Source organism: Mastomys coucha, unplaced genomic scaffold (genome assembly GCF_008632895.1).
Source record: "Mastomys coucha isolate ucsf_1 unplaced genomic scaffold, UCSF_Mcou_1 pScaffold7, whole genome shotgun sequence".
Taxonomy (NCBI): Eukaryota; Metazoa; Chordata; class Mammalia; order Rodentia; family Muridae; genus Mastomys; species Mastomys coucha.
This window is the reverse complement of record NW_022196913.1, coordinates 93,422,241-93,447,982: the sequence shown is the minus strand read 5'-3', so window position 1 is coordinate 93,447,982 and position 25,742 is coordinate 93,422,241. Positions and strand designations below refer to the sequence as shown.

Here is a 25,742-nt window from a genome sequence, read left to right as displayed (position 1 = left end):
GGAGAGAGGGAGAGGGAGAGGGGGAGGGGGAGGGGGAGAGGGAGGGAGAGAAAGTGTGAGCTCAAGTGCACAAGGTCCATATAGATCCTTGCTCACCATAGTCTGGGAAAGCATTTACAAGTTGCTGAAGCCCCTTTGAGAGCCAGGAAACTTCTCTCAGCTGCTGGTCCCTGCTGATGGTCTTGCTAGCGTTGGACAGCCCTTAGTTAACTTTGAGAGCTGTCTCTCTGAAGGCAGTTTTCATGAGCAAAGTTACTCCTTCCTTTCAGGGGCAACATGAAGGTGCAGGGCATCCTGGCACTGAACTGCATTCTGGGTCAGCAGTAACCTTCCAGGAGGCAGCATCAGAGGCCATGTGCTATCCTTCTTTAGCCATTCAACAGGTGCTAACTCTAGGGTATGCCTTTGTAAGATTCCGGCTCCTGTGATCTCTGCATCCTAAGGAACTCCGCCAGCAAATGGCCTCAAGCCTTCCAGATAGGAGCATAGCCACCTTTTTTCCACTCACCAGATTTGGGGTTGCAGAGCACAGGGGGGCTGCTGCTGAGCGTCGGGCTGCTGCTGAAGTAGCCACTGCTGCCACAGCTGCTCATACTGCTCCTCCGCACGGCAGATACGATCTTGATCTCCTTGCTGGGGCTGACTACAGAGGGGGAGCAAACACAGTTCCTGAGTAGGTGGTCCCAGGACCTAGAACCTCTAGACTTTCAGCTGCAAAGGAAAAATCTCACGTCCAGTTCTGCCACATACAGGCACAGTAACTCAAAATCTACTCCCTTTCAGTTTCCTGGACTAAAAAATGAAATAATACGTCATGGGATGGGTGTGAGGAGAGGATCTTTTCTTTCTTTTTTCTTTTTTTTTCTTTTTTTTCTTTTTTTTTGGTTTTTCAAGACAGGGTTTCTCTGTTTATCTCTGGCTGTCCTGGAGCTCACTTTGTAGACCAGGCTGGCCTCGAACTCTGAAATCCGCCTGCTTCTGCCTCCCAAGTGCTGGGATTAAAGGCGTGGGCCACCACCACCCGGCCTGTCCCTCTTTTCAAAATAGGGCTCATTATGTAACCTATGCTAGGCTCAACTGCTAGGGTCCTGGAATTATATAGGGCACACCATCATGTCAAGTTTACAGGTATTTTTTTCTTGTGGTATTTGTGTATGTGTGTCTGTGTACATATCCATGTGTATGTTGCATGTATATATGCACATGTGTATTCTTGCATGTAGAGGTCATAGGTCAGTATCCAGAGTCTCCCCCAGTTGTTCTCTATCTTAGTTTTGAGACATGGTTTCTCTCACTGAGCCCCGAGCTTGATGATGAGGCTAGATTGACCAGCGAGGCCCAGTCTTCTTGCCCTTGCTCCCTAGCACTGGAATCATGGACACACAACAACATACTTTTTTATCCTTCTGTTTTTTTTTAAATCTTAACATCTTCTATGTGAGTGCGCTGGATCTAAACTCAGGTCAACGTGTTCGAGTGTTAAGCACTTTACCAACTAGGGCCATCTCCCCAGCTCCTACAGAGCATGAGTTCAAGAACTACCAAACCTAAGGTTTCCCTTCCTGGAAATGAACCCAAATGCTGGTGATATATGCGACACTTAGCATACGGTGATGGTAAATGGCCCTCATTTAACGACAGCGAGCAATCATTTGGAAGCACGGAAGACAAAGCTTATGACAGCTCATACTGAGGCTTTCAAACTGGTACATGAGACAGAGTCTTCAGTTTTCAGGTTTGGGTCTTCCTGCAACAAAGCAGTGTGGCTCTAAAGGCTGAAGGTCTGGAAGTGAGGGTAAATAGACAGGCTGTTCTGAACAATGACTGGCATGTGGAAAGAAAACCAACAAGCAAACAACTACTGCTGGCTTTACAGGACTGTGTGACTATATGCTCCTCTATTCATCTCTGCTGAACCGCCCCAAAGGAAGAACGGATGGTTACTTGCATCTGCATGAGACTGCGGTGTGTCCCTACTGTTGTGTTTTATAAAAAGATAAGGAGGGAAGGAATATATTTGGTGGATGTGTGATAAGGTATGGGGTAAGGGGGTGCCTCCACGGGCCCATTCTGAGGCATCCCTTCCCCCTGAGGGACCAGCCACATGGGAGTATAGTATTGAATAGAGTTTATTCAGGGCATGGGGAGGGGAGTTGAGAAAGTAGTAGAGAGGGAGAAAGGTAGAGAGAGGGGGGGGGAGTAGAGCAGAGGAAACAAGTAGCCCCTTTTACAGTGGGTCAGGCACACCTGGCTGTTGCCAGTTTACTGTGGGGCGGAGCTTAGACCAAATGCTAACACCTACAATGACCTTGGAGCAAAAACTTGGACTGCTGACCTTCAGCTGGGTTTTCACTTTCTGCTTAGCAACTCTTGCTTCATTCTTATTTTGAGCCAAGGTGTGTATGAGAACTGTGGGATATATGGGACTGGGAAGGGGGCGGCATAAATGACAACTGCTGACATGAAGCCACTGTAAGCCACTCCAGTGCTAGTGTCTCTTCATCTGTAAAATGAGGACAGGAGCCATCATTTCCTTAGGGTTACAAAAGAACTGAGTGAGCAAATCATGCTGCTGAAACCAGGGCACAGAAATGTCTCCTGTGACAGGGGTAAGTGTCCTTGTTATCAGCTCCTGTTCATAAGCAAGACATGACAAATACATGTGGTGCTAAGTTAAACCCAGTGCTAATTTTCTTCTCCCTCCCTCCCTCTTTTCCTTCTCTTCTTCTATTTCCTTCTTTACTTTCTTCCTTTCCTCTCCATCCCCTCTCTTCCTTTTTTTCGGTTTTTCGAGACAGGGTTTCTCTGTATAGCCCTGGCTGTCCTGGAACTCACTCTGTAGACCAGGCTGGCCTCAAACCCAGAAATCTGCCTGCCTCTGCCTCCCAAGTGCTGGAATTAAAGGCGCACGCTACCACCACCCGGCTCCCTCTCTTCCTTTTGAGGCAGGATATTAAGAAGTTATATCTCAGGCTGGAGAGATGGCTCAGCAGGTACAAGCACTGACTGCTCTTCTGAAGGTCCTGAGTTCAAATCCCAGCAACCACATGGTGGCTCACAACCATCCGTAATGAGATTTGATGCCCTCTTCTGGTGCATCTGAAGTCAGCTAGAGTGTACTTATTTATAATAATAAATAAATGTTTAAAAAAAAAAAAAAAAGTCATGTCTCTAAACCTGACTTTCAGTTCTTGTCTCTACCTCTCAATGACCGAGATTACAGGCTAGGGTCCCTCGGCCAACCAGTGCTTCTGAACATCAAGGGCCTTGAGTTCATGCCAAGTTTTCAGAGGAGCTGGAGATCCTCTTTAAGCATCTCCCACTTCTGTATTTGGGACAGTGTGTGTGTGTGTGTGTGTGTGTGTGTGTGTGTGTATGTATGTGTGTATGGCTTTAACACAAGGTCTCACGTAACCCAAGAAGACTTCAAATAGTGTAGTGGAAGAGGACTTTGATTTTCTAATCCACCCGCCTCCTCCTCCTGAGTTCTGGAATTTTCAGGAATGCACTGCCACACCTGGGTGTTGCTAGGGATTAAACCTAGGGCTTCCTATGTGCTAGCAAGCAGCATACCAGAGGAGTCCGATTCTCAGCCCCACTCCTTATTACCTCACAAAAGACAAAACGCATGGGTACACGACGAAACTGGCATACCTGACATAAAGCTGGTAGATTTCCGATTGTCATGGCTCTGCTTCCTCAGACAGAAGGGACTGTCATGTGTCTCCTGAGAGGACGGGGACTTCTCATTGAGCAGCTCCATCAGTCTTCGCCTCCGCCGGAAGTTCATTCTGAACTGGTAGAGGAGGTTGCTGTCCACAAACGGGTGCTTGTTAGACACTGGGGAGAAGAAACAACCCATGAAGAATGTGTGGCATGCAGGCCAGAGAGCGACGCAGCCAGGAGACTCTAGCCAACAGGGGCAAAAGTCCCAAGAAGGAGGCTACGTAAATTCCAGGAGGGCTTGTGGAGTGCCGCACATACTCCCAAATTCTTCTCACGTGACACATTTAAAAAATTTGGTAGCCAGATCCTCTGTGAAACAGTCCTTGAGTTCAGTCCCACCCAAGTTCTCTTCCTTGTGTCTTGGCCCCAGGGTCCCCTCCATCAGGTCACATACCACATGGTACACCCTCATGATTCACTTCCCTTGTTTTTCTACCTGAATAAACACCAGGCTCCCGACAACCCAGCACATTGTATGTGTATGTCCCATATCAAGACTTCAATTAATTTCTTTTCTCTTTGAGACAGAGTTTGCAGTCCCAGGCTGGCTTCAAACTCACTATCCGTAGTCAAGGATGACCTTGAAATCCTGATCATTCTGCCTGTCTCCTGAGTGCTAGGATTGTAGGTCTGTGTCACTGCACACAATTTAAGCATGGTAGGTAAACAATCTACATTACTGGCCTTTATTTGTTAACACACGTACATCACAACTCAAGCCCAGCCAGGCGGTGGTGGTGCATGCCTTAATTCCAGTACTTGGGAGGCAGATGCAGGAGTTCCAGGCCAGCCTGGTTTATAGAGTGAGTTCCAGGAAAGCCAGGGCTATACAGAGAAACCCTGTCTTGAAACCTTCTCACCCCCATCCCCCCCCAAAACAAAAAACAAAAAAAAAACCCACCTTAAGCTCAAGTTGATCAAAGACCTCAACATAAAACCAGATACACTAAATCTGATAGAAAGTGAGGAACAGCCTTGAATTTATTGGCAGAGGAGACAACTTCCTGAATAGAATAACATCTCAGGCACTAAACTCAACAATTAATCCCAGCACTTGGGAGGCAGAGGCAGGTGGATTTCTGAGTTTGAGGCCAGCCTGGTCTACAGAGTGAGTTCCAGGACAGCCAGAGGTATAGAGAAAAACCCTGTCTCGAAAAAACAAACAAACAAATAAATAAATAAACAAAAATTTTTAAACAAAGGGGAACAGGTAGATCCAAACAGAATTCTTGAGTGAGGAATTTCAAATGGCTGAGAAGCACTTAAAGAAATGTCCAAAGTCCTCAGTCACTGGGGAAATGTAAATCAAAAACTATTCTGATAGTCCATCTTATACTCATTAGAAATGGCTAAGATCAAAAATGCAAGTGACGGCTCATGCTGGTGAGGATGTGGAGCAAGGGGAACATTCCTCATTGCTGGTGAGTGTGCAAACTTGTACAATAACTTTGGAAATCAATCTGGTGGTTACTCAGAAAATTGGGAATAGTTCTAGCTCGACACGGCTATACCACTCCTGGGCATATACCCAAAAGATGCTCCACCATACTACAAAGACACTTGCTCAACTATGCTCATAGCAGCTTTATATAGCCAGAAACTGGAAATAACCTAGACGTCCCTCAGCTGAAGGATGAATAAAGAAAATGTGGTTCATTTACACAATGGAATGCTACACAGCTATTAAAAACAAAGACATGAAATTTGCAGGCAAATGAATGAAATTAGAAAATATCATCCTGAGTGAGGTTCCCCAGATTCAAAAGGGCATACATGGCATGTATTCACTTATAAACGGTTATCAGCCATAAAGCACAGGATTAAACATGCTACAATTTATAGAGCCAAAGAAGCTAAGCTACAAAGATGGCCCAAAGCGAGATGCTTGAATCTCACTGAGAAGGGGAAATAGAATAGACATTAGGGGTAGATGGGGGGTGGAGGAGGGGGTAGGGATGTGAACAGAGGGATCAAGTGTGGGGAGGACTAAGGGGGAGGAAACTGAAACTGGGGGTGTTGTTTTTAAAACAAAAAATCCCAGTTGCTCGATTTTACGAGAGAAGACTCAGGAGCCAGACAACATGGTGAAAGCCTGCTAGCTCAGAGAGACAGAGAAAGCACCCGACTGACCTTCCTACTCCACGACATCCCGGAAGGAAAATGTTCCTGCTCCCTTCTCCTCTACGGGGTCTTAAAGACCCTTTCACGCCACGCCCCTCCTCCTTTCCACTTCCTACATCCACTCCCTGCGAACTGCGAACTGCTTGGTAGCTCCGCCTCTTGACCAATTTTTGACTTTGTTTAGCTCTTGTTCACAGAAAGCTCTTAGGTTAAAGGTGTGTGAAAGGTCTGAGCTCCACAACTCCTGTTTACAGTAAACAGAAAGCTGTTGGATCAAATGTGTGTGCTGGGTAGGGCTGAGTCACACCACAACAAGGTTCTTTTCAGTTACAGTCTTGGGGTTCACGATGTGATCAAATATTCTGCAACAGGTTGGGAACAGGTGTGTGTGTGTGTGTGTGTGTGTGTGTGTGTGTGTGTGTGTGTGTGTGTGTGTGTGTGTGTATCTCTGGGGCAAGCTAGAAACTTAGGACAATAGAATCTCCAAGGGATCTATTAGGATAACCCTAGCTAAGACCTCCTAGCATTGGGGATATGGAACCCAACACAGCTACCCGGCAAGACTTCCAAGGGAGGGATGGGGACACTAACCATTCACAGAACATCTGCCAACAAGATGTGCAGAGATAAAGATGTACTATACTTGCAGATCAGAGAGGCTTCACCTAGTACCTGATGGAAACAACTGCAGAGACCCACAGCCAAACATTAGGCAGAGCTCGGGGAATCCAGTGGAAGAGGGGGAGGAATGACTGAAGGATCCAGAGAGCTTAAGGATACCACAAGAAAACTGAGAGAATCAACTGACCCCGGGGTATAGGGACTTACAGAGACTGAACCATCAGCAGAGAGCATGTAGGCCCTTTGCACATATAGAACATTATTTGCCACTTCAAAGAATTATAATTATTGCATTTATTTATTTACTTGTGTATGGAGGGAAGAAATGTGCATGGAGCATGGTGTTCATGTGGAGGTTAGAGGACAAATTGTGAAAGTTGGTTCTTTTTTCTACCATATAGGAGTTGGGGACCACACTTAGGTCATCAATCTTGGTGGGCTCACTAAGGGCCCAGCTGCCTCTGCCTCCTCAGCATTGAGATTACTAGAGCTACCATGCCAGGCCTTTGGGTTGTGGGGATTGAACTCAGATCCTCCTGATTATACAGCAAATATTTTTTATCTACTGAGCTATCTCATCAACTTCAAATTATATGCTTTAAATCGATGGATTATACAGTATATGAACTATAGTTCAATAAAGTTATTCTAAAAGAACCAGCAACAGATTAGCAGGGTGGGTTATCCGTATCTCCCCTCAACCTGGGTAGGGAGGCAGGAGAAACTCCAAGATGAATAAGAAATTCTAAAAAAAAAAAATTCTATTTAAATTGTATTAGAAGTTCAATGGAGAGATTATTTATAGGTTTTGGTTAAAAGATTCCTTCAAAATTAAGTGAAAAGTAACATTTTGGATACTTATTTTAGAAGATGGGGGGAAATCCCAGTCGATAAGCAAATGCAAAGAATTTTAAAGTTTTTCTTTTCTTTTCTTTTTTTTTTTTTGGTTTTTCAAAACAGAGTTTTCTGAAGAATTTTAAAGTTTAACATAATTTTAAAACCAGAGAATCATAAAAAGGCCTTCAGGTGGGATGGCTCAGTCTTTTTTCTATTGAGTAGCAGATACCATCAGCACCCACTGGACTGAAACCAACTCCACTAGTCTCTCCTTGACCCTGAAGACATATCTCAGGTAGTCAAAAGTGAAGGGCATTTTTTTTTAAAGTTTTGTTTTTGAGATACAGTTCTGCTATCTAGGCCTGCCCGAATTGACTGTCTTCATGCAGCCCAGGATGGCTTCAAGTCTACAGCACTCCCTCTGCATCTGTTTCTTGAGTTATGGAATCACAGGCCTGATCTAGTATGTACGACAAATGTTTTAGGTGTCTACAAAAGTTGCTTTAAAGGAGGTGAGGCAGCTCAGTGGGTAAAGGGGCTTGATGCCAAGTCTGATGACCTGAGTTTTATTCCCAGGACCCAAATGATGGAAGGAGAGAACTGACTCCTAAAAGCTATCCTTTGATCTTCTTACACAGACTATGACACACACATCCCTCCACGTCGTCCCTCGAACACAGATAGACAGACAGACAGACACACAGATAAATGTAATAAAGATCTAGAGCCATCTCACTTAAAAAGTTTGTTTATTTAATAAAAGCCTGAGTGTCTATGACTGCCATTGATAGCTCATATACATGAAAAATTAGTAGAAAATTTCTTACTTAGGAATGTGAGATGCAAAATTCTATAAACCACAAAGAAAAATGATATAACCCACTAACCTCTTTATCTACAGCATTAACTGGCTGTGTATTTATCATTCACATTATTAATGCACAATTCCTCTGTTAATTATTGTTATTATTGGCAACAGCACTGTTTTGAAGTGCTGGGGATTGACCACAGGGCTTCATGTGTATGAAAGACACACTCTACCATTGAGCATATATGCCCAGTCCTTTGTACATGTTTAGTTTTACGACACAGTCTTATTAGGTTGTCCAGACTGACTTGAACTCATATCCTGGACTTGTATCGCCTAAACTTGGAACGTTCCTGCTTCAGCCTTCCAAATTTCTAGACTTACAGGCCTGTATTAACAGGTCTGTAATATAATTCCTGATTATATTAATGTTGACAATTCATACAGAGGATCAAATAGGCATTGAAATGGAAAAAGAATTTACTAGTGCTGAATCCAGTGCCACTTTGGAAAGTACTTTGCTTTTATATAATATCATTTTTTTTTCATCAGAATTCAAAATAATGTAGGATCCCTATTAGGAGAGTACCATGGACAACATTTTAACCCATTGACTCTTTTTTTTTTTTTTTGTCTTTTGAGACAGGGTTTCTCTGTATATCCCTGGCTGTTCTGGAACTCACTCTGTAGACCAGGCTGGCCTTGAAACTCAGAAATCCACCTGCCTCTGCCTCCCAAGTGCTGGGATTAAAGGCGTGTGCCACCACTGCCCGCAGCTGATGACTCTTATGGGAGCTTCACAATCTTCAAATGCTGATAAACTATTTAGTCAAAAGGATAGTGTTGGCCTTAGAGACACAAACACTGGGTTAAAGATGTAGCTCAGTGGCAGAGAGCTTCCTACCACACACAAGGCTGAATTAAATCGGAGACACTGCCAAAACCCCAAATCAAACACACCAAAACCTACAAGCTCACTGAGTTCCCTCGTAGTTCTGCATGCTCTCAGGCTCATCTGATGCTAGCACAGTACAATGCAGACTGAGAAATAAGCTAAGTAACTTATCGTGTGAGTGTCTAAAAACCTGGCTTCTTGTGTATGGCCATATTTTTGTACAAATCTGTAAAACATAAGTTACTTTGTGTGATCTTGTTCTCAGGTTGCTGATTTAAAAAAAAATCCTCACGGTAACTCTCAGCAGCAGAATTTTGAATTATGACCTGCATCTATACTAATACCTACTGCCTACTGCTTTCCCTCGGCACTGTGAATTATATGAAACATTAGCCATGCTCTGATTACAACCAGGGAGCAGTCTCAATATAACAGATTCCACACTAGGTTGTAACAGTATTGTATGAATTCTTTGCTCTGGGCCTGACAGGACATTTGCCATTGTGGGCACAGCAGCTCTGATGGCCTAGCAGATACCTCTGTCTGCAGAATGATACAGCAGACAGCTAGTTAGCCAATGTGCATGGAGCTCACTTGCTGTAGGGTGCGAGTCAAGAGATCCTCATAATCCCTCTGATGTTTTCCTGAGATTTTAGGCATCACTCCTTCCTGTTCACATCTGTAATCTTAAAAATATCAAAGAATAGTAGGAAGTAGAAATTCAGTGGTGACAGGACCTTTTAGTAGTATAGCTGTTCGTGGGTCACTCAGGCTCCTATTATAACCCCAACAAGTTCACTTATTTCACCAAGGGTGGATGTGATAAGTTCTTTCTTAGGTTTCTATGTTTCCTGTCTATTTAAGATAAACAGCTATTTCTTTTCTGTCTCCCCAGGGAGGTCTTGCAACAGTCTATCAGAAGTATTTTTTAGTATAATTCAGAGGCAGAACACTTGCCTAGCATTGACAAGGCCCCGAGAGCCATAGGACTGTAGGGTCCTGGTATAACCTCTGACCCGAAGAAAAGTTTCAAACCAATGAAAATTATATAACGTCAACTTGTAGCCAGATATGATAGCAAATATCTACAGATCCTAGTACTTGGAGATGGAGATAGCAGATTTTTTTTTTTTTTTCGAGACAGGGTTTCTCTGTATAGCCCTGGCTGTCCTGGAACTCACTCTGTAGACCAGGCTGGCCTTGAACTCAGAAATCTGCCTGCCTCTGCCTCCCACGTGCTGGGATTAAAGTTGTGCACCACTACCGCCCTGCAAGATAGCAGAATTTTAACAAGTTTGAGGCCAATCTGGTCTAAAAAGCAAGTTCCAGGACAGCCAGGGGATGGGATATAAGGACAGCCTGGTTTTAAATAAAACTAAGAGGTACAATGTTCACCACCTGTGCTGCTGCTAAGACTCTATTTTGCCTTGAAAGGCACTTTTTTTCCCTTTCTCATTAAATGTTTAATGACATAAACACTGAGTTTCTGTGGTGGTTCTGAATATGCTTGGCCCGTAGGGAGTGGCTCTGTTGAGAGATGTGGCCTTACAGGAAGGAGGAAGTGTGTCGCTGTGTGGGTGGGCTTTGAGACCCTCCTCGTATCTGCTTGCAAGTCAGTCTTCTCCTGTTTTGCCTTCAGAACAAGATGTAGAATTCTCAGCTTCCCCAACACCATGCTTGCCTGGATGCTGCCATGCTTCTTGCCATGATGCTAATGCACTGAACCTCGGAACCAGTAAGCCAGCCCCAGTTAAATGTTGTCCTTTATAAGCGGTGTCTTGGTCATGATGTCTGTTCACAGCAATGAAACCCTGACTAAGATAGTTTCATATATTTGTTTTGTAAAGACCTTGTCTCTAGCAGCCTAAGAAAAACCCAAAAAATAAAGACCTGATGGAGTACGGCTAGCTGGTCATGTGATGGCATAAGTACCACACATTTATTCCATAGCGGAGCACCTGTTAAGTGGCAAGCCTGGCCCCAGATAGCTATCTTAGCTCTGTGATGGGCAAAGTTTACCAGTTCCACAGTCTTCTGAAAGAGACATCATTGCTTAGAAAATCAAACAATCTGGAACCTGACTGGAAGGCTTTGGTGTTAAGTAACCCTTAGAAAATAAGATACACTCTGCAAGGAGGAACACAGGTTTCATTCCATGAGGGTTCCTGTGTGTTCATATGTGTGCTGTCCCGTGGGTGCCGGGGCACATTTTGTGTGTGCATGGAGAAGACTGAGGGGAACTTTTGTTCCTCATTTCACTTGACTTTTTTCTTTCTTGAGTCAGGATCTCTTCATTGATCCTGACACTTGCCGATTCAGCTGGCCTGGCTGACCAGCAAGCCCCAGGGGTCCCCAGCGCTGGGATGACACCTGTGTTGCCACCTCTTTTTTTTTTTTTTTTTGACATGGCACATGTGGAGGTCACAGGACAACTGCATGGAGCTAGTTCTCTCCCTCCATCTTTACATGGGTTCTGTGCATGTGGGACAAAATCATCCCGGCCTCACCTTGCTGGCCCTGATTTAGGTTTTGTTTGTGTGTTTGTTTGTTTTTAAGACAGAGTCTTAGCCGGGCGTTGGTGGCGCATGCCTTTAATCCCAGCACTTGGGAGGCAGAGGCAGGCGGATTTCTGAGTTCGAGGCCAGCCTGGTCTACAGAGTGAGTTCCAAGACAGCCAGGGCTACAGAGAAACCTGTCTCGAAAAACAAAAACAAAAACAAACAAACAAACAAACAAACAAAAAAAGACAGAGTCTTGTATAATCCAGGATTTCCAGGAACTTGCTGTGTAGCTGAGGGTAACCTTGAATCTATCTATCTATCTATCTATCTATCTATCTATCTATCTATCTATCTATCTATCTATCTACAAGTTTATTTACTTTGTTTACTAAATTTATTTACTTTCTGCTCGATGCCCCTCCTTCAGGTCACCTCTCCCACAATCCTTTCCCTGGGCACATGAGTTAGATAATCCGACTCCCCCCCACCCCCCCAAGCTCTGCCACATTCACAGTCTGAGTGTGTGATCCGGCAGCTCACTAACCCATCTCTCGTCTTGGTTGGTTATTATGCGGTTTCCACATGAGGAACAAACGGGTAATTCCCGTCAGAGATCTGGCATGTTCCTGACCCGGAGCCCTTGAGGGGGTCTTTGTCTTCCAAAGACTGATACCAGCCTTGGCTCACGTCATCTTGCTTCCCGCCCTGACAGTGCTGTTACCTTTCACCCACTAAGGAATGGGAACCTGAACCAGATGTCTAGATCAAGTGTACAGATAAGCTCACTGAAGAGACTTCAATCTCTTATGCCAAAGGCAAGCATGAAATAAGAGAGAGAGTTAAGACATGGTAGAATTTGAAATATAACTATGTTAAGGAAGCCCAAAGTTTCTTTTATAGCCATCTGTTACATAACATACAAAGAAATAACAGCTAAATGTGAAAGTTTATATTCTAAAGAAAGAAAAGCAAATTGTTTCAACACTTTAACATGGCATTTCTCCGTAGGGAATCCAGACATCATTTGCCAAAGCTGGGCAAGATAATTGCAGCAATTCCTGTAATTCCAGCAACTGGGAGCTTGAAGCTGGGGGACCTGGAGTTCAAGGTCATCCCTCCCTATGAGTCTAAGACTAGTCTGGGCTATCATAGACCCTATCTCAAAATAGGTCGCTTGCTCTAAGTGCTTCTTCATTTGTCTTTGTTTTCTGTGGTGCTGAAGAGCTGGCCCTGGGCCCTAGGCATGCCCGACAAGGTAAACATTTATCACTGGCCTACATCCTTAGCCATTTTATAATTGTATTTTTGGGATGTGGTTTTAAAATGTTTTCCTCAGGTCTATCACAAATATGTAATCCTTCTGCCTCAGCCTCCTGAAATTGTGTGTCCACTAACAGCCTGGCACAAACTTGATGTTTCTATCACACAGAAGTGCATAGTCGATGATCTAGCAAAAGATTGGCTAGAAAGGATAAAAGAGGACAGAGAATCCCGTGACTCTGAAGCCCAGAGTTTGATGTTGCTCCTTAGGACTACTCATTTCACCAACTCTGTTTGTTTGTTTATATAAATAAGGTCTCACGTGGCCAAGTCTGGCCTTGAACTAATCTCCTGGCCTCCACTCTACCTACTGCTTAGTTTGCAGGCCTGCCTCAGGAAGGACTATGCTCTCTAAAGGGGCTGGGGAGGGTATGGGAAGAGATAGTACTCAAAGCTCACATACATTTTCTTCCCTTCTGGTCTGGTTGTGGGTTTCCGTATCTGTTCTTATCTGTTGCAGGAGGAAACCTCTCTGACGACCACATGCCTTTTCTAACTGTGATCGTATCAATAGTTGTCCTTGGTAGATGATTTTTTTTTTCTTTTTCCCTTTGAAGTTGTGGGAGTTGAATCTAGGACCTCCAGCGTGGTGGGCAAATGCTAGACAACTGAGCTACCTCTAGCCCCAAAACAAAAATTTTCACTGTCCCAGTGTCTAATTTCGGGGACCCTCCCTGTGTCTCTTGGCTTTTGTGACATTCCCAAGGCTTGTGGATTGACTGGACATTGGGACTTGAGTAGTCACCCAAATTGTTGTTGTTTGGTAGTTCTAGGGCTCAAAACCTGGGCCCTGGGCATGCCAGTCAAGTACAGAGCCGTATCCTCAGTTTGGTCTGGCATTAAATGGGATATTAAACAGAAAAAGCAGACATGGCCGGAAAGGTGGAGGCAAGTGAAGAAGGAGGCTCTTGTTACCTAGGATGCTTGCAGAAACACTAGTCTACTGGTTAAGGACCAGATTAGTCACTGTGTACCATAACAATTCAGAAGGTTAGGGTGTTCCATCTGATCTACCAAAATACTACTCATGGTACCGATGTATTCTTCCCTGTGTGGATAATAAGGCTACATTTCCCCTTAGAAATTAGTAAGATGGGAGGCTGGAGTGATGGCTCAGATGGTTAACAGCACTGACTGCTCTTCCAGAGGTCCTGAGTTCAATTCCCAACAACCATATGGTGGCTCACAGTCATCCATAATGAGATCTGATGCCCTCTTCTGGTGTGTCAGAAGACAGCTACAGTGTACTTACATATAATAAATAAATAAATCTTTAAAAAAAAATTAGTAAGATGAGCCGGGAATGGTGTATGGTGGTGCATGCCTTTAATCCCAGCACTTGGGAGGAAGAGATCAGTGGATCTCTGTGAGTTCAAGGCTAGGCTGGTTTACAAAGAGAGTTCCAGCCTGGGTTACACAGAGAAACCCTATCTTGAAAACAAACAAACAAACAAACAAAAAAAAGAAACCAAAAAGCCCCAGAGAGTTCCAGGACAGCCAGAGCTGTTACACAGACTCTAGGGTGGGAGTAGGGAGAGGGGGAACATGACTCTAGGGTGGGAGTAGGGGGGGGCAGAAAGAGATTAGTAAAATAATGTCAGCAGACAAAGGAATAAAGGAAGCTGATAATCCAAAGGGGCACTGGCCACACCAGTGATCTTACCACACAAGTGATCCAAGGACAAATAGAATAGCAGGGTCATGAGCTGTACAATTTCAACTGGCCATGTGGCTGTAAGCCACGTATGGAGCAGGGAGGAGCATGGTCACTTTTATTCATCCCTGAAATGTTCCTTGGGAAAGAGTGACAATGCAACGCATCTGAAACCCTAGCATGTGAGAGGCTGAGGAAGTGGAGGCTGGCTTGGTTGCACAGTGAGAGTCTACCTCAAAGCAAGCAAATACAAAGGCCAGGGAAGGCTTTGCAATGTTTTGTTTCAAACCAAGCTCATGATCAGGGTAGCACATCATAACAGGGCCCAGACTTTAGCACGCCGACTCCATGATGGGAGTGTTAAGGCCAGGGGAACTGCTGCCCGTCTAACCAGCCATTTGATGCTGTTACTAATGTTACCAGGAAATGCTCCCGTGCTCTGAGTTGATTGCATATGCTGGCATGTTCTGTGCTTTGGTGTTCTTGGAAACTAATCACAATCAGGTCGGTTAGAACGGCTTTGTATAGTTATAAGCTTGGACTCGAACCAACTGGCTGGTAGCACTTCCTGCATTTGTGTATGATAAGCTGTCCCTAGGATAGATCCCAATATAAGAGAGACACCTATACCAACACGAGAAGCCATTTGGAGAATGGTTGGCATTTTACATGGGAGTCAATTAGAGTTTTAAGTTCCCAAAACCTCCCTGGGAACTGACATCTTACTTGGCAGAGAGACATATATGTGGGTAACTGACATAATGGTTGGCAAGTTAAAACATGAACGTTAGGCAAGGCAAGTTCCCTGCCACAGTTGAATTTGCCAACCAATGGGAGCAGGATAAATGTTCAACAAAGACATGTTCCTACGGAAGTCCTCTATCCCTAAATTGTGGTGGAGTAACTTGGCATAGATATTGATGGATTTCAGGCTTAAAAGTTCTGTAGGATTCCAGCTTGTTACAATCAGCTCCTGAGTCTGGTCTATGGCACTCATCACTGACCGATCAGTTCTGGGGCAGATGCTCAATAAACTATCCCTGTCTGACTAAGATCCTTGTCTGTGTGGTTTGTGGGGGCAACTCCTAGACCCCAACAGAAGTACCATTCAGGCTGTAAAACTGCACAACACCACCTGCCAAAACTAAAATGAAGGCCTAATCCATCAAAGTCCATATAGTTTTGGCAAAGTCTCTAAATGGACTAACCTTGCTTTTAACTTCTGTAGTTCCACTTCTGGCTAACTGTTCTTGTTAACTTAAGTATGTCAACCCAGGATATATGGTCTTTGTGCTTATAAGCTCACTCCAAGAAGGGCGCAGGGCTATCCTGGGATCCCAAACACCGAATGGAGTTGCCAGCTAATAAAGACTTTCTATTGGCTTAAACTCATGTCTGAGCAGTCTTTTGTAGTGAATACCCCACCACAATGTATTATATAATTTTAAGAATATTGTCAAGATAAAAAAAAACAAACATGAATGAAGAAAACTTGAATTAATAAGGAATTAGGACAGAAAAGTTTTTTTGTTTTGACAAGGTCTCAAAGGGCTGGCCTGGAACTCACTGTATCACCTGCGCTAGTCTCACACATGAGATCTTCTTGTCTTATTCTCCCCAGTGTTGAAACAGCAGGTGTGAATCACAAGAAATGGCTCAGAAAGCTGTTATGGGTGTTGTTTGTATTGTTGATGAGATATAGTTCAGGCAGGCTGGCCTAGAACAATGCAGAAGCTGCCCTGGAACTCCTATACTCACTCCCAAGTAAAAGACAATCTGAGCTGTACTTGAGTCCGTAACCACCCACTTCAAGTCATCCTAAGGGGAGGCAGTTGAAGGACCGTTTCCCAAGCTGCAGAAGTCCTTGATGTGGGAAGATAAGCAATTGTTTTTGAGTTCCGACTCCTCCAAAGGATGGTGCTAGGTACTTGGGATTCGAAGCTTTCCAAGGGCAATAACAACAGTGAGTCACAAGCTAAAATAATTACTTCCTCAGCCCTGACATTACAAAGAGGATGTGAAAGCAGGAAATTGATTTTAGGGCACAGAATCCTATTAGCTGGTATTACAAAGAACAAAACAACACTTCAAGGCTGGGATACACTTATTATTGTTTAGTTGGCAGAGGGGAAGAGAAGAGAGGGATGAGAAGAGGAAGAAGGATTCAAAGTAACTTTAGCCAACATAATAGGTGAGAAATCAAAATGTAACACTTTATTGCAAAGCTTCCTGGCTACTTCCAATTCCTGCTACAAGAAACATCAGGTTAAAAAAAAAAAACCACAGCGTGAGCAGGGTTTGTTGTTGTGATAAACTACTTGGACAAAAGTATTTGTTTTGGCTCACAGTGCAAGGGAACAGGCCTTCACGTTGCAGAAATCCTGTCAGCAGGAGCTTGGAGCAGCTGGTTATATTGCATCCACAGTCAGGAAGGAAGAGCGAGATGAACACTGTGCTCAGTCTTCTCAGTCTTCTACAGACCAGGATCCCAGCAATGGTGCTACCCATAGTGGGTGGGTCTTCCTACCCCAATTAACGCCCAAATAATAGCCCACAGGCATGTCCAGAGGACTGTCTCCCAGGAGATTGTAGATCTTGAGATCTGATTAAGCATCGCATGGTGTTAGGTACCAGGGAGAGGGAGGAGTGATTTGAGATTTTGCACAGATCATATAGTGTAAGATATTAAGATCAAAACTGGGTACGGTTAAAGATATAAGAACCATTCTCTGAAAGGCACCTGATGATGCAGATATTGATGATAATGATAACAGATGATCAGCAGCCACTTACTGAAATGTACTTTGTGCCAAGACAGTATCATTCTGTTGTCCATTATCAGTCTAGGGAGTTGGAGTGCTGTTCTGGGGTTGGGAGTACAGCTATGGCTGTATGTACAAACTCCAAGCTTTGATCCTCAATACTGCAAAATGATGGGAGAGTAAGGAACTGAAAAATGAGGAGAAGAGGAGAGGGACAAGGAGGGGAGGGGAGAAGAAGAGATGAGGGGGGGAAGGAGAGGAAAGGAGAAGGGAAGGGAAGGGAAGGAGAAGGGAAGGGAAGGGAAGGAGAAGGGAAGGGAAGGGAAGGAGAAGGGAAGGAGAAGGGAAGGGAAGGAGAAGGGAAGGAGAAGGGGAGGGGAGGGGAGGGGAGGGAAGCTGACTGCATCTGGAATTAACTAAAACCTAACTCCCAGGTATAACTGAGGGTTTTTTGCTAACTGAAGATCCTCCATAAGTCTGGGCCTGTTGGTTTCAGTGTATATAAAGAACATGGATGAAGGAAGCTATTTGTGTTTGCCTGCTTGCCCTCACTCTTGCTGCAAATTCATTCCTCCACATGTCTTAGAGCCTGCTTCTTAGGGATTCTGGCATATACCGAAGACCAGCTGAAGCAAGCAGTCTCATGAACCCAACAACTATTTTATTCTTTAGCTGTCATAAAACAGCCATGGTTGGAACAGTAGGACCACGACCAGTCTATTAAATCCTATGTGTGTTTGTGTGTGTGTGTGTGTGTGTGTGTGTTCTATCAGTCCTTTTTCTCTAGAGAACCCTGACTAGTGCAGGCTTAGGATTCAGAGCCAGAGGAGATCCTGGGAGATTTTCTAGAGGATGCATGTGAGGCATAGCTTAATAGCAAGGATGACATGACATGAAGACAATTACTACAGCACAGGTGGCTCAGGTCACAGAGAGAGAGAAGCCCTACCCAAAACCTCAGCCTGTAAGCTAAACGAGGAACCTACTGAGTCAATTGGCAAAAGGGCCTCATTCTTGCGTTTGTTTTCTTTTACACAAGATCTCAGATAGCCCACTCTGAACTAGACCTTTCTACAGAGCTCAGCCTGGCTTTGAACTCCCATCCCTCCTGCCTCTGCCTCCCTGGTGCTAGAAATATCAGCACGTACCACCATGCCTATCTCTGATGTGCTCTTTGAATGGGAGTTTTCCCACTGTCCACTTACTACATTCCCCAAATTTGAATGGTTCAGCCATGCTCATGCCTATCAGTAATGGGAAGTTCACATTGAAGGAGGAGGAGGCGGAATGTTCTATAATCCACACTTTGAGCTTTTCCTGGTGTATTCTGTTAATCAACCTGTGGTATAGTACATGTGTTCCACTATATACCATTACAAAAACCAGCCAAATACTTATATTATCAGAGAAAAATCAAACTAGGTACCCAGCAGAAGACTGTATAATTCTAAGATACAGTCTTCCCTCTGTATCCACAGGACAGAGTCCAAGAAACCCAAATACCAAACATCCATAGATATTCAAGTCTGTTATATAAAATAGCCCAATGTTTGCACATAGCCTGTATATATTCACCTATAAATTTCATCTCCCCTCTAGTTCATTTATAATGTAGAACATGGGCTGGAGAGATGGCTCAGTGGTTAAGAGCACTGACTGCTCTTCCAGAGGTCCTGAGTTCAATTCCCAGCAATCACATGGTGGCTCACAACCAACTGTAATGGGCTCTGATGCCCTTTTCTGGTGTGCCTGAAGACAGCAACAGTGTCCTCACATACATTAAATAAATAAATAAATATTATAATACAGGACATAATTCAAATGTGATACAGTTGCTACTGTATTGTCTTGGAAACAATGACAAGAAATTCGGTACAGTTCAGTACTGATACAATTGTACTTCAAAATGTGTTCTACCTAGAGTTAGTCAAGTCCCCAAATGTAGAACCCGCAGATACTGGGACCAACACACATCAAGGGCACAAAGACTAGGTGCTTAGATTTTGGGACATTCTCAGGCTCTAATAAAAAAGTACATGGCAAATAGAGCTAGATTTGGTGGCTGTTGCCTGCAATTCCCAATGTTTAACAGGCACACATGGGAGGACTGTTGTGAGTCTAAGATCAGTCTCTGCCATATGGTGGGTTCCAGGCTAGCCTGGGGCCTGGGATACAATGTGAAGAAGTGTATGTGTGGATTCACTAAGGAGTAAAGCAGGGGATGAGGAGTGACCAGCTCTCAGGAGGGCATGAGGTAGGAATGGGCAGGCACCCATGGTTACTAGCTAAATGCAGTCTGGATGTAGAGCAACAAGTGACACACACCTGGCAGACAGCATACTGATGCCCAGAGAGAGAGAAATACAGTGATAACATTCCACCAAAGAAAGAAAACCTCTCATTCGGAACCGCATTCTCATTTGGAAGACTGCGCCGAAGCAGTGTCTCCCTCTCCCTTTATGCTTTGGAAGATGTTAAACTTGGTGCAGCTACAGGCCCATTTTCCTTTAACCAAAGACCAACACTACGCTGTGTGCCAATCAATGCCTTTGCCTATGACTTTACCAACCCTATTTTCACATTGCAGTGGGACCCTGACTGTCCAATTTTCTTCTTCTGGATTCAATTAATAAAGTAGAAAATAGGGCTAAAGCATGCAACAGCTGGAATTTTCTACCCCTATACAGCTTGTTTATTTTTACTTTTTTTAAGATAGGGTACTATGTATCTTTGACTGGCCTCAAACTCACTATGTGGCTGAAAATGACCCAAACCTCTCATCCTCCTGCCTCTCTACGTCTAGAAGGCTGGGATGAGACATGTACCACCACATCTGGTTCCTATGGTGTTAGGGATCAAAACCAAACTTCGTACATGCTAGATAAGCACTCTATCAACTGAGATATATCCCAATCCAAATTCTTGGAAATTCTAAGTAGAGAACACAAAAATTATATTAAATTATGGCTTCAGAGAAGATTATAATGAAGCATAAAGAACAAATAGAAGAAAGAGGAGGAAGAAGAGGAAGAGGAGGAGGAAGAAGACCAAGAAGAAATCACCTTTCCTTAGTCAGAAAACAGAACAGTTCAATGATGAGATGATGAGCCAGACTAAAAGTGGCGTGGGACGGCAAAGGAGCCCAGACACATGTGTGCGTCCCTGCACACAAGCACACATCAGCCCTTGATGGTGAGCTGAGAATGAAGAGAATTTCATGAGCACAATTATGGACCATGTTTGCAGTCAAAACATGCCTTGGATTTCTTGTGACCTATGTATAATAAAAATTCCTTTGACCATTTTTTTTGAAGATTTATTTATTGTTATATGTGAGTACACTGTAGCTGTCTTCAGACACCCCATCAGATCTCATTACGGATGGCTGTGAGCCACCATGTGGTTGCTGGGATTTGAACTCAGGACCTTGGGAAGAGCAGTCAGTGCCCTTAACTGCTGAGCCATCTCACCAGCCCCTCCTTTGACTGTTTTTAAAACTTATATATTTTTCATCTTTTTTAATCTCTAAACCTATACAATAAACCTCAAAAGAACCACCTGAAAAACCGGATTTATGACAGCGAGACATTTTACATAAGAATAGGTAAAGCACATTTAATCCGTAAAGTTTTTAAGCAATATAGCTTCAAAAGCCACTAAAATCATACACTAGGGTTTTGTTCTTACATACATATGCACATATATGTAAACATGTATATTTACATTTAAATATGTATAGATTAGAAGTGTTTGAGCTCGCACACCACCTCACAATCATGTACAACCTGAGGGAGTCCATTCTCTTTTTCATCATAGGATTCAGGAATGGAAGGAGAGTTTTTAGGATTGCCTATTTCTCTGGGTTTTCTCTCTGTGTATAAGAGGTATACATATTATTAAACTTCTATTGCTTTCCCCTCTCACATCTTAAGTGCTTGGTTTACACAGTGCTGGCGAGTGAGCTCATGCTGTGTGTATGCTGGGCAAATGCACTGTCAACTGAGCAACGTTCACACACTTTCTCTCCATCTTACCTTTTGTCAGAGGGGACTTCATGAAAAACTTAAGAAGGATAGAAAGAAAATTATTTTTCTTTAACCCTCCTCTCCCCTTCCTTCTTTATATACTTTTTAAAAACTATATACTTAATTTGGTCCAGTTGTTTGCAACCTTAGGCTGACCTCGACCAGTGACCTTGACTAACGGGATGATGCGACCCATCTCTATCTGAACCTGGCATCTTTCTTGACTTTTAAGCAAATGTCTCTTCCCTTAGAACAGGATCCGCATAGCTCCCCTAGGGGAGCTGGGAGGATTAGAAAGATAATTGTATGTAAAACTGCTCTCCTGTGTATTTCAGGGTCTAATATAATTACAGACTTAAAAGGAAAAGCCAGAAGGCTTTATAAAGTGTTGATATTGCTAAAGTGTTCTGGCCAAATCGGAAGAAGAGGAAATGATATGTGTGGACCCAGCAGCAGCAGGAACCTGATTATCCAGGGTCAGCTGCTGCAACTGGGAGTGGCTATCCCTGTGATTATATCTTCCATCTCTCTCCACTTACAGCGAAGATTATCAGTGGACAGCTAAGGCAGCTGGGGAAATATTTAATATGAGGATATTGTGTCTACCCTATTTGCAAAAGCTACCTAAAACCTTCAAGGTTGTTTTTGTTTGAGAAAAAGGTAGATTTTATGGGCTATTTTTTTTTTTTTAATAAGTTGCATCATCTGCCAGGCCATGTGAGCTGCTGTCATATAGTCAACACAGTTCAGAGTTTATGAGCTAACAATGTATTTTTCATAGCAAAGTGGGACTAACAATGAGCAATTGGTCCTCCTCAGTGGGTGAGAGGTAGTTTCTAAAACTTCACTGCCCTGATTTGAACCTTGACTCTACTACTTGAACCACTATGTGGATGCTGGGAACTGAAACCAGGTCCTTTGCACAAGGCACAAGTACTCACCACCGAGTCATTCCTCCAGTCCCTCTTCTTCATCTTGAGTCAGGGCCTTATCTAGCTTAGGCTGGTCTCAAACTCATTATGTAGCCAAGAATGACCTTGAACTTTCAAGCCTCCTTCATCTACTGTCTAAGTGTTTAGATTATAGGCATATGCTATAATGCTACCATGCCTAGTTTTTGTAATGTTGACCATCAATCTTAGGGTGTCAATCATACTAGGCAAGTACTGCACCAACTGAGCTGTATCCACAGTTCAAATAAGCATCTTTCTTAGACACAGTGTTTAGAGTAGCTATGGCCTATGTTGTAGGCAACCATGCAAAATATCTCATTAGACTTTCAACCTCAGAATTGTTTACTGTTAAATTTCTGTACTTATGTCAATGTTTCAGATCTACTATAAAAATGATGGCATATGTATTTTTGAGATGACATCTCACTCTGAGGACAAGCTGGTCTGAAACCTACTAGGCACGCCCAGATGTCCTCCGACTTTCTGCTTCAATTACCACCTCCTCGCCCAGGACTGGTATTTGACATGTATCTCCATGAATTTAATAAGATCACACATGCACCCCTCCCACACACACACACACATGTATAGGGTAAAATGGCCAAGGAAAGACCACTTTGACTCTGACTTGATCCCAGTTCAAGACATAGACCAAAGGAAAAACACCTTGCCCTTGGCTTGAGCTCCTAGACTTGGAAGTTCCTTGCCCCTGTGACTCAGCATTAATGGCCACACAATGTTTGCCAGCATACCATACTTTACCACTAAGCTCACTGTGTATGCTCCAAAAACCCTATCAAAGCCTTCCCCTCTGTTTAGCCCTCTGCTGTCTCTCTTCCCGTCAAAGGCAGCCACCATTCTGTCCTTCTTTCCAATAAATCCCTTTTATGAGTTTCCTTGCATGGTGCACGTGCATGGGTATTCCTTGGCTCCTGACTGCCAAGATGTCCTTGCAGCAGAAAAACACAACAATATGAGTGAAGTATGTACATATTAGCTACTGTCTTAGTCAGGGTTTCTATTCCTGCACAAACATCATGACCAAGAAGCAAGCTGGGGAGGAAAGGGTTTATTTGGCTTACTTCCACATTGCTGTTATCACAAAGGAAGTCAGGACTAGAACTCAAGCAGGTCAGAAAGCAGGACTGATACAGAGGCCATGGAGTGATGTTCCTTACTGGCTTGCCTCTCCTGGCTTGCTCAGCCTGCTCTCTTATAGAACCCAAGACTTCCAGCCCAGGGATGGCACCACCCACAAGGGGCCCTACACCCTTGATCACTAATTGAGAAAATGCCCCATAGCTGGATCTCATGGAGGCACTTCCCCAACTGAAGCTTCCTTCTGTGATAAGTCCAGCCTGTGTCAAGTTGACACACAAAACCAGCCAGTACAGCTACCTAATATATTAAAATCTATAAAATATTTAGCCCAGTACTTAGTATATAGTAAATACAACAGTGTTAGAAAGTAAGAAAGAGTTGGGCCTTGGAGATGCAGGCCTATAATCACAGCTACTCAGGAGGCCTAGTCAGGAAGATTGCAAATTCAAGGTCTGTCTGAGGTATTGGGAGTTCAAGGTCAGCCAAGGTACCTGGTAGGACTCTAGAGCTGAAAATTCAGAGGTGGTGATGTATACCCTGGAGGCTGAAGCAGGACAACTGCTGTGAATTTGAAGCCAGCCTAGAATATAAAGTGAGTTTTGGCCAGCTTTGCCAAGAGTAAGATCCTTCAAAGATCTTACACACACACACACACACACACACACAAGACTGTGTCTATAACGTATAGACACTTAAGGTGCCTTTAATTAAAAAACAAAAAACAAAAAAACAAAAAACAAATGAACTAGAAAAATATGAGCATATGTTGAATATATACATGTTTGCATAAGTATGTACAAATGCCTGCAGAGATACATACATGTCCATAAACATGAATGCCAGTTAATTAATCATCTAATAACTCCTGCCTGGATAAAAGCATCGTTTACCATTCATAGACAAAGTATTTCCTGAGAGGGCCTGATGTTCACACTGACCAGTTTCAACCTTGTTACCTGATTTAATTCAGAGACCCTGTAGTCGAAGCCTAAGGGCTAACTTGCTTTAATGTTTAACCTCTGAAATTAATTAATGGCTACACAATTCAGAATGTCAATGAGGACTCGACCTGTGGTGATTATGCTTTCCTAAGTCTGAGTTTAGAGATCTAGCAATGTTGGAGATGAGCCCGAAACTCTAGACCCTACACACAGAATTTTTAGTCCTCCTACAATCAGGGGGACCCTTCGTCTGCATTCAGATTCTTTATTAGTAATGCCTAGATATTATCTTCCATGGCTCACCTTTACAGCATGGAGGTTACAGGATTAAAAAACCACACAGTAATTGAGGTATAATTACTCATTCCTTGGAAATAATTTGGAACCGACTCTTGGCATCTGGTCTCTTTTCTCATGCACAGAATAGGTCAGTAGACTGCAGTGTAAGAAACAGGTTTTCGGGGCTGGCAAGATGGCTCAGCAGGTAAGAGTACTGCCTGCTCTTCTGAAGGTCCTGAGTTCGGATCCCAGCAACCACATGGTGGCTCACAACCACCCGTAATGAGATCTGACACCCTCTACTAGTGTTTCTGAAGACAGCTTCAGTGAACCAGAGCGAGCAGGGCCCCACTCGCCGGCCGGCAGAGGTCCTGAGTCCAATTCCCAGCAGCCACACACATGATGGCTCATGGCCATCTGTACAGCTACAGTGTACTCATACACATAAAATAAATAAAATGAATATTAAAAAAAAGAAACTGGTTTTCTCGTAATACTTGAGATCATCTGGCTTTTTCTTTCTGAAACAAAATGATTCAAACCAAAAAATATCTTTGCTCATTGGGGAATGGCAGTCACTCTATTCAATTCCATGTTCGTGCTTACTACCAATAATACCCATTTGGCTATTTTTACCTGTGTGGCTTCAGACAAACTGTCTACATTATTGCTATCTTCATTCCTTGATCCGTTAATGAAAATAATAAGAACTATCCTTTATTTACCATATTGTATGTACACTTACAGCTTTGTAAGATGATAGATCTCATATCAAACACAGCAAAAACTTCAAAAATAACTACTTAATTGGATTTAAAAGGTTAGACTACATTACTAAGAGTAAAATGATTAAGGGCTGGAGAGAAGGCTTAGTGGTTAAGATTATTTGTTGTTCCTGCAGAGGATACTGGTTCAATTCCCAGCACCCACACAAAGGCTCAAAACCATCTAGGTCCAGAGCATATAATGTCCTCTTCTGGCCTCTGCGGGCACCAGACATACATGTGATGCATATATACACATGCAGGTAAAAAACTCATTGTTGCCAGGCAGTGGTGGCGCACGTCTTTAATCCCAGCACTTGGGAGGCAAAGGCAGGCAGATTTCTGAGTTCAAGGCTAGCCTGGTCTACACAGTGAGTTTCAGGACAGCCAGGGCTACACAGAGATACCCTGTCTGGAAAAAACAAGAAAGAAAG

At 43.5% G+C, this 25,742-nt stretch overlaps 1 protein-coding gene across 1 annotated transcript in view; it reads right to left on the bottom strand.

Moving 5' to 3' along the window:
* Deptor (DEP domain containing MTOR interacting protein) overlaps positions 1-25,742 on the bottom strand; it is a 146,777-nt gene that overhangs the window by 43,299 nt on the left and 77,736 nt on the right. Inside the window, exons 5-6 of the mRNA XM_031358123.1 lie at positions 3,655-3,840; positions 509-643 (exon numbers count right to left, since the gene is read on the bottom strand). Coding sequence (XP_031213983.1) covers positions 509-643; positions 3,655-3,840 — 321 coding nt within the window. The remainder of the gene's footprint in view (positions 1-508; positions 644-3,654; positions 3,841-25,742) is intronic.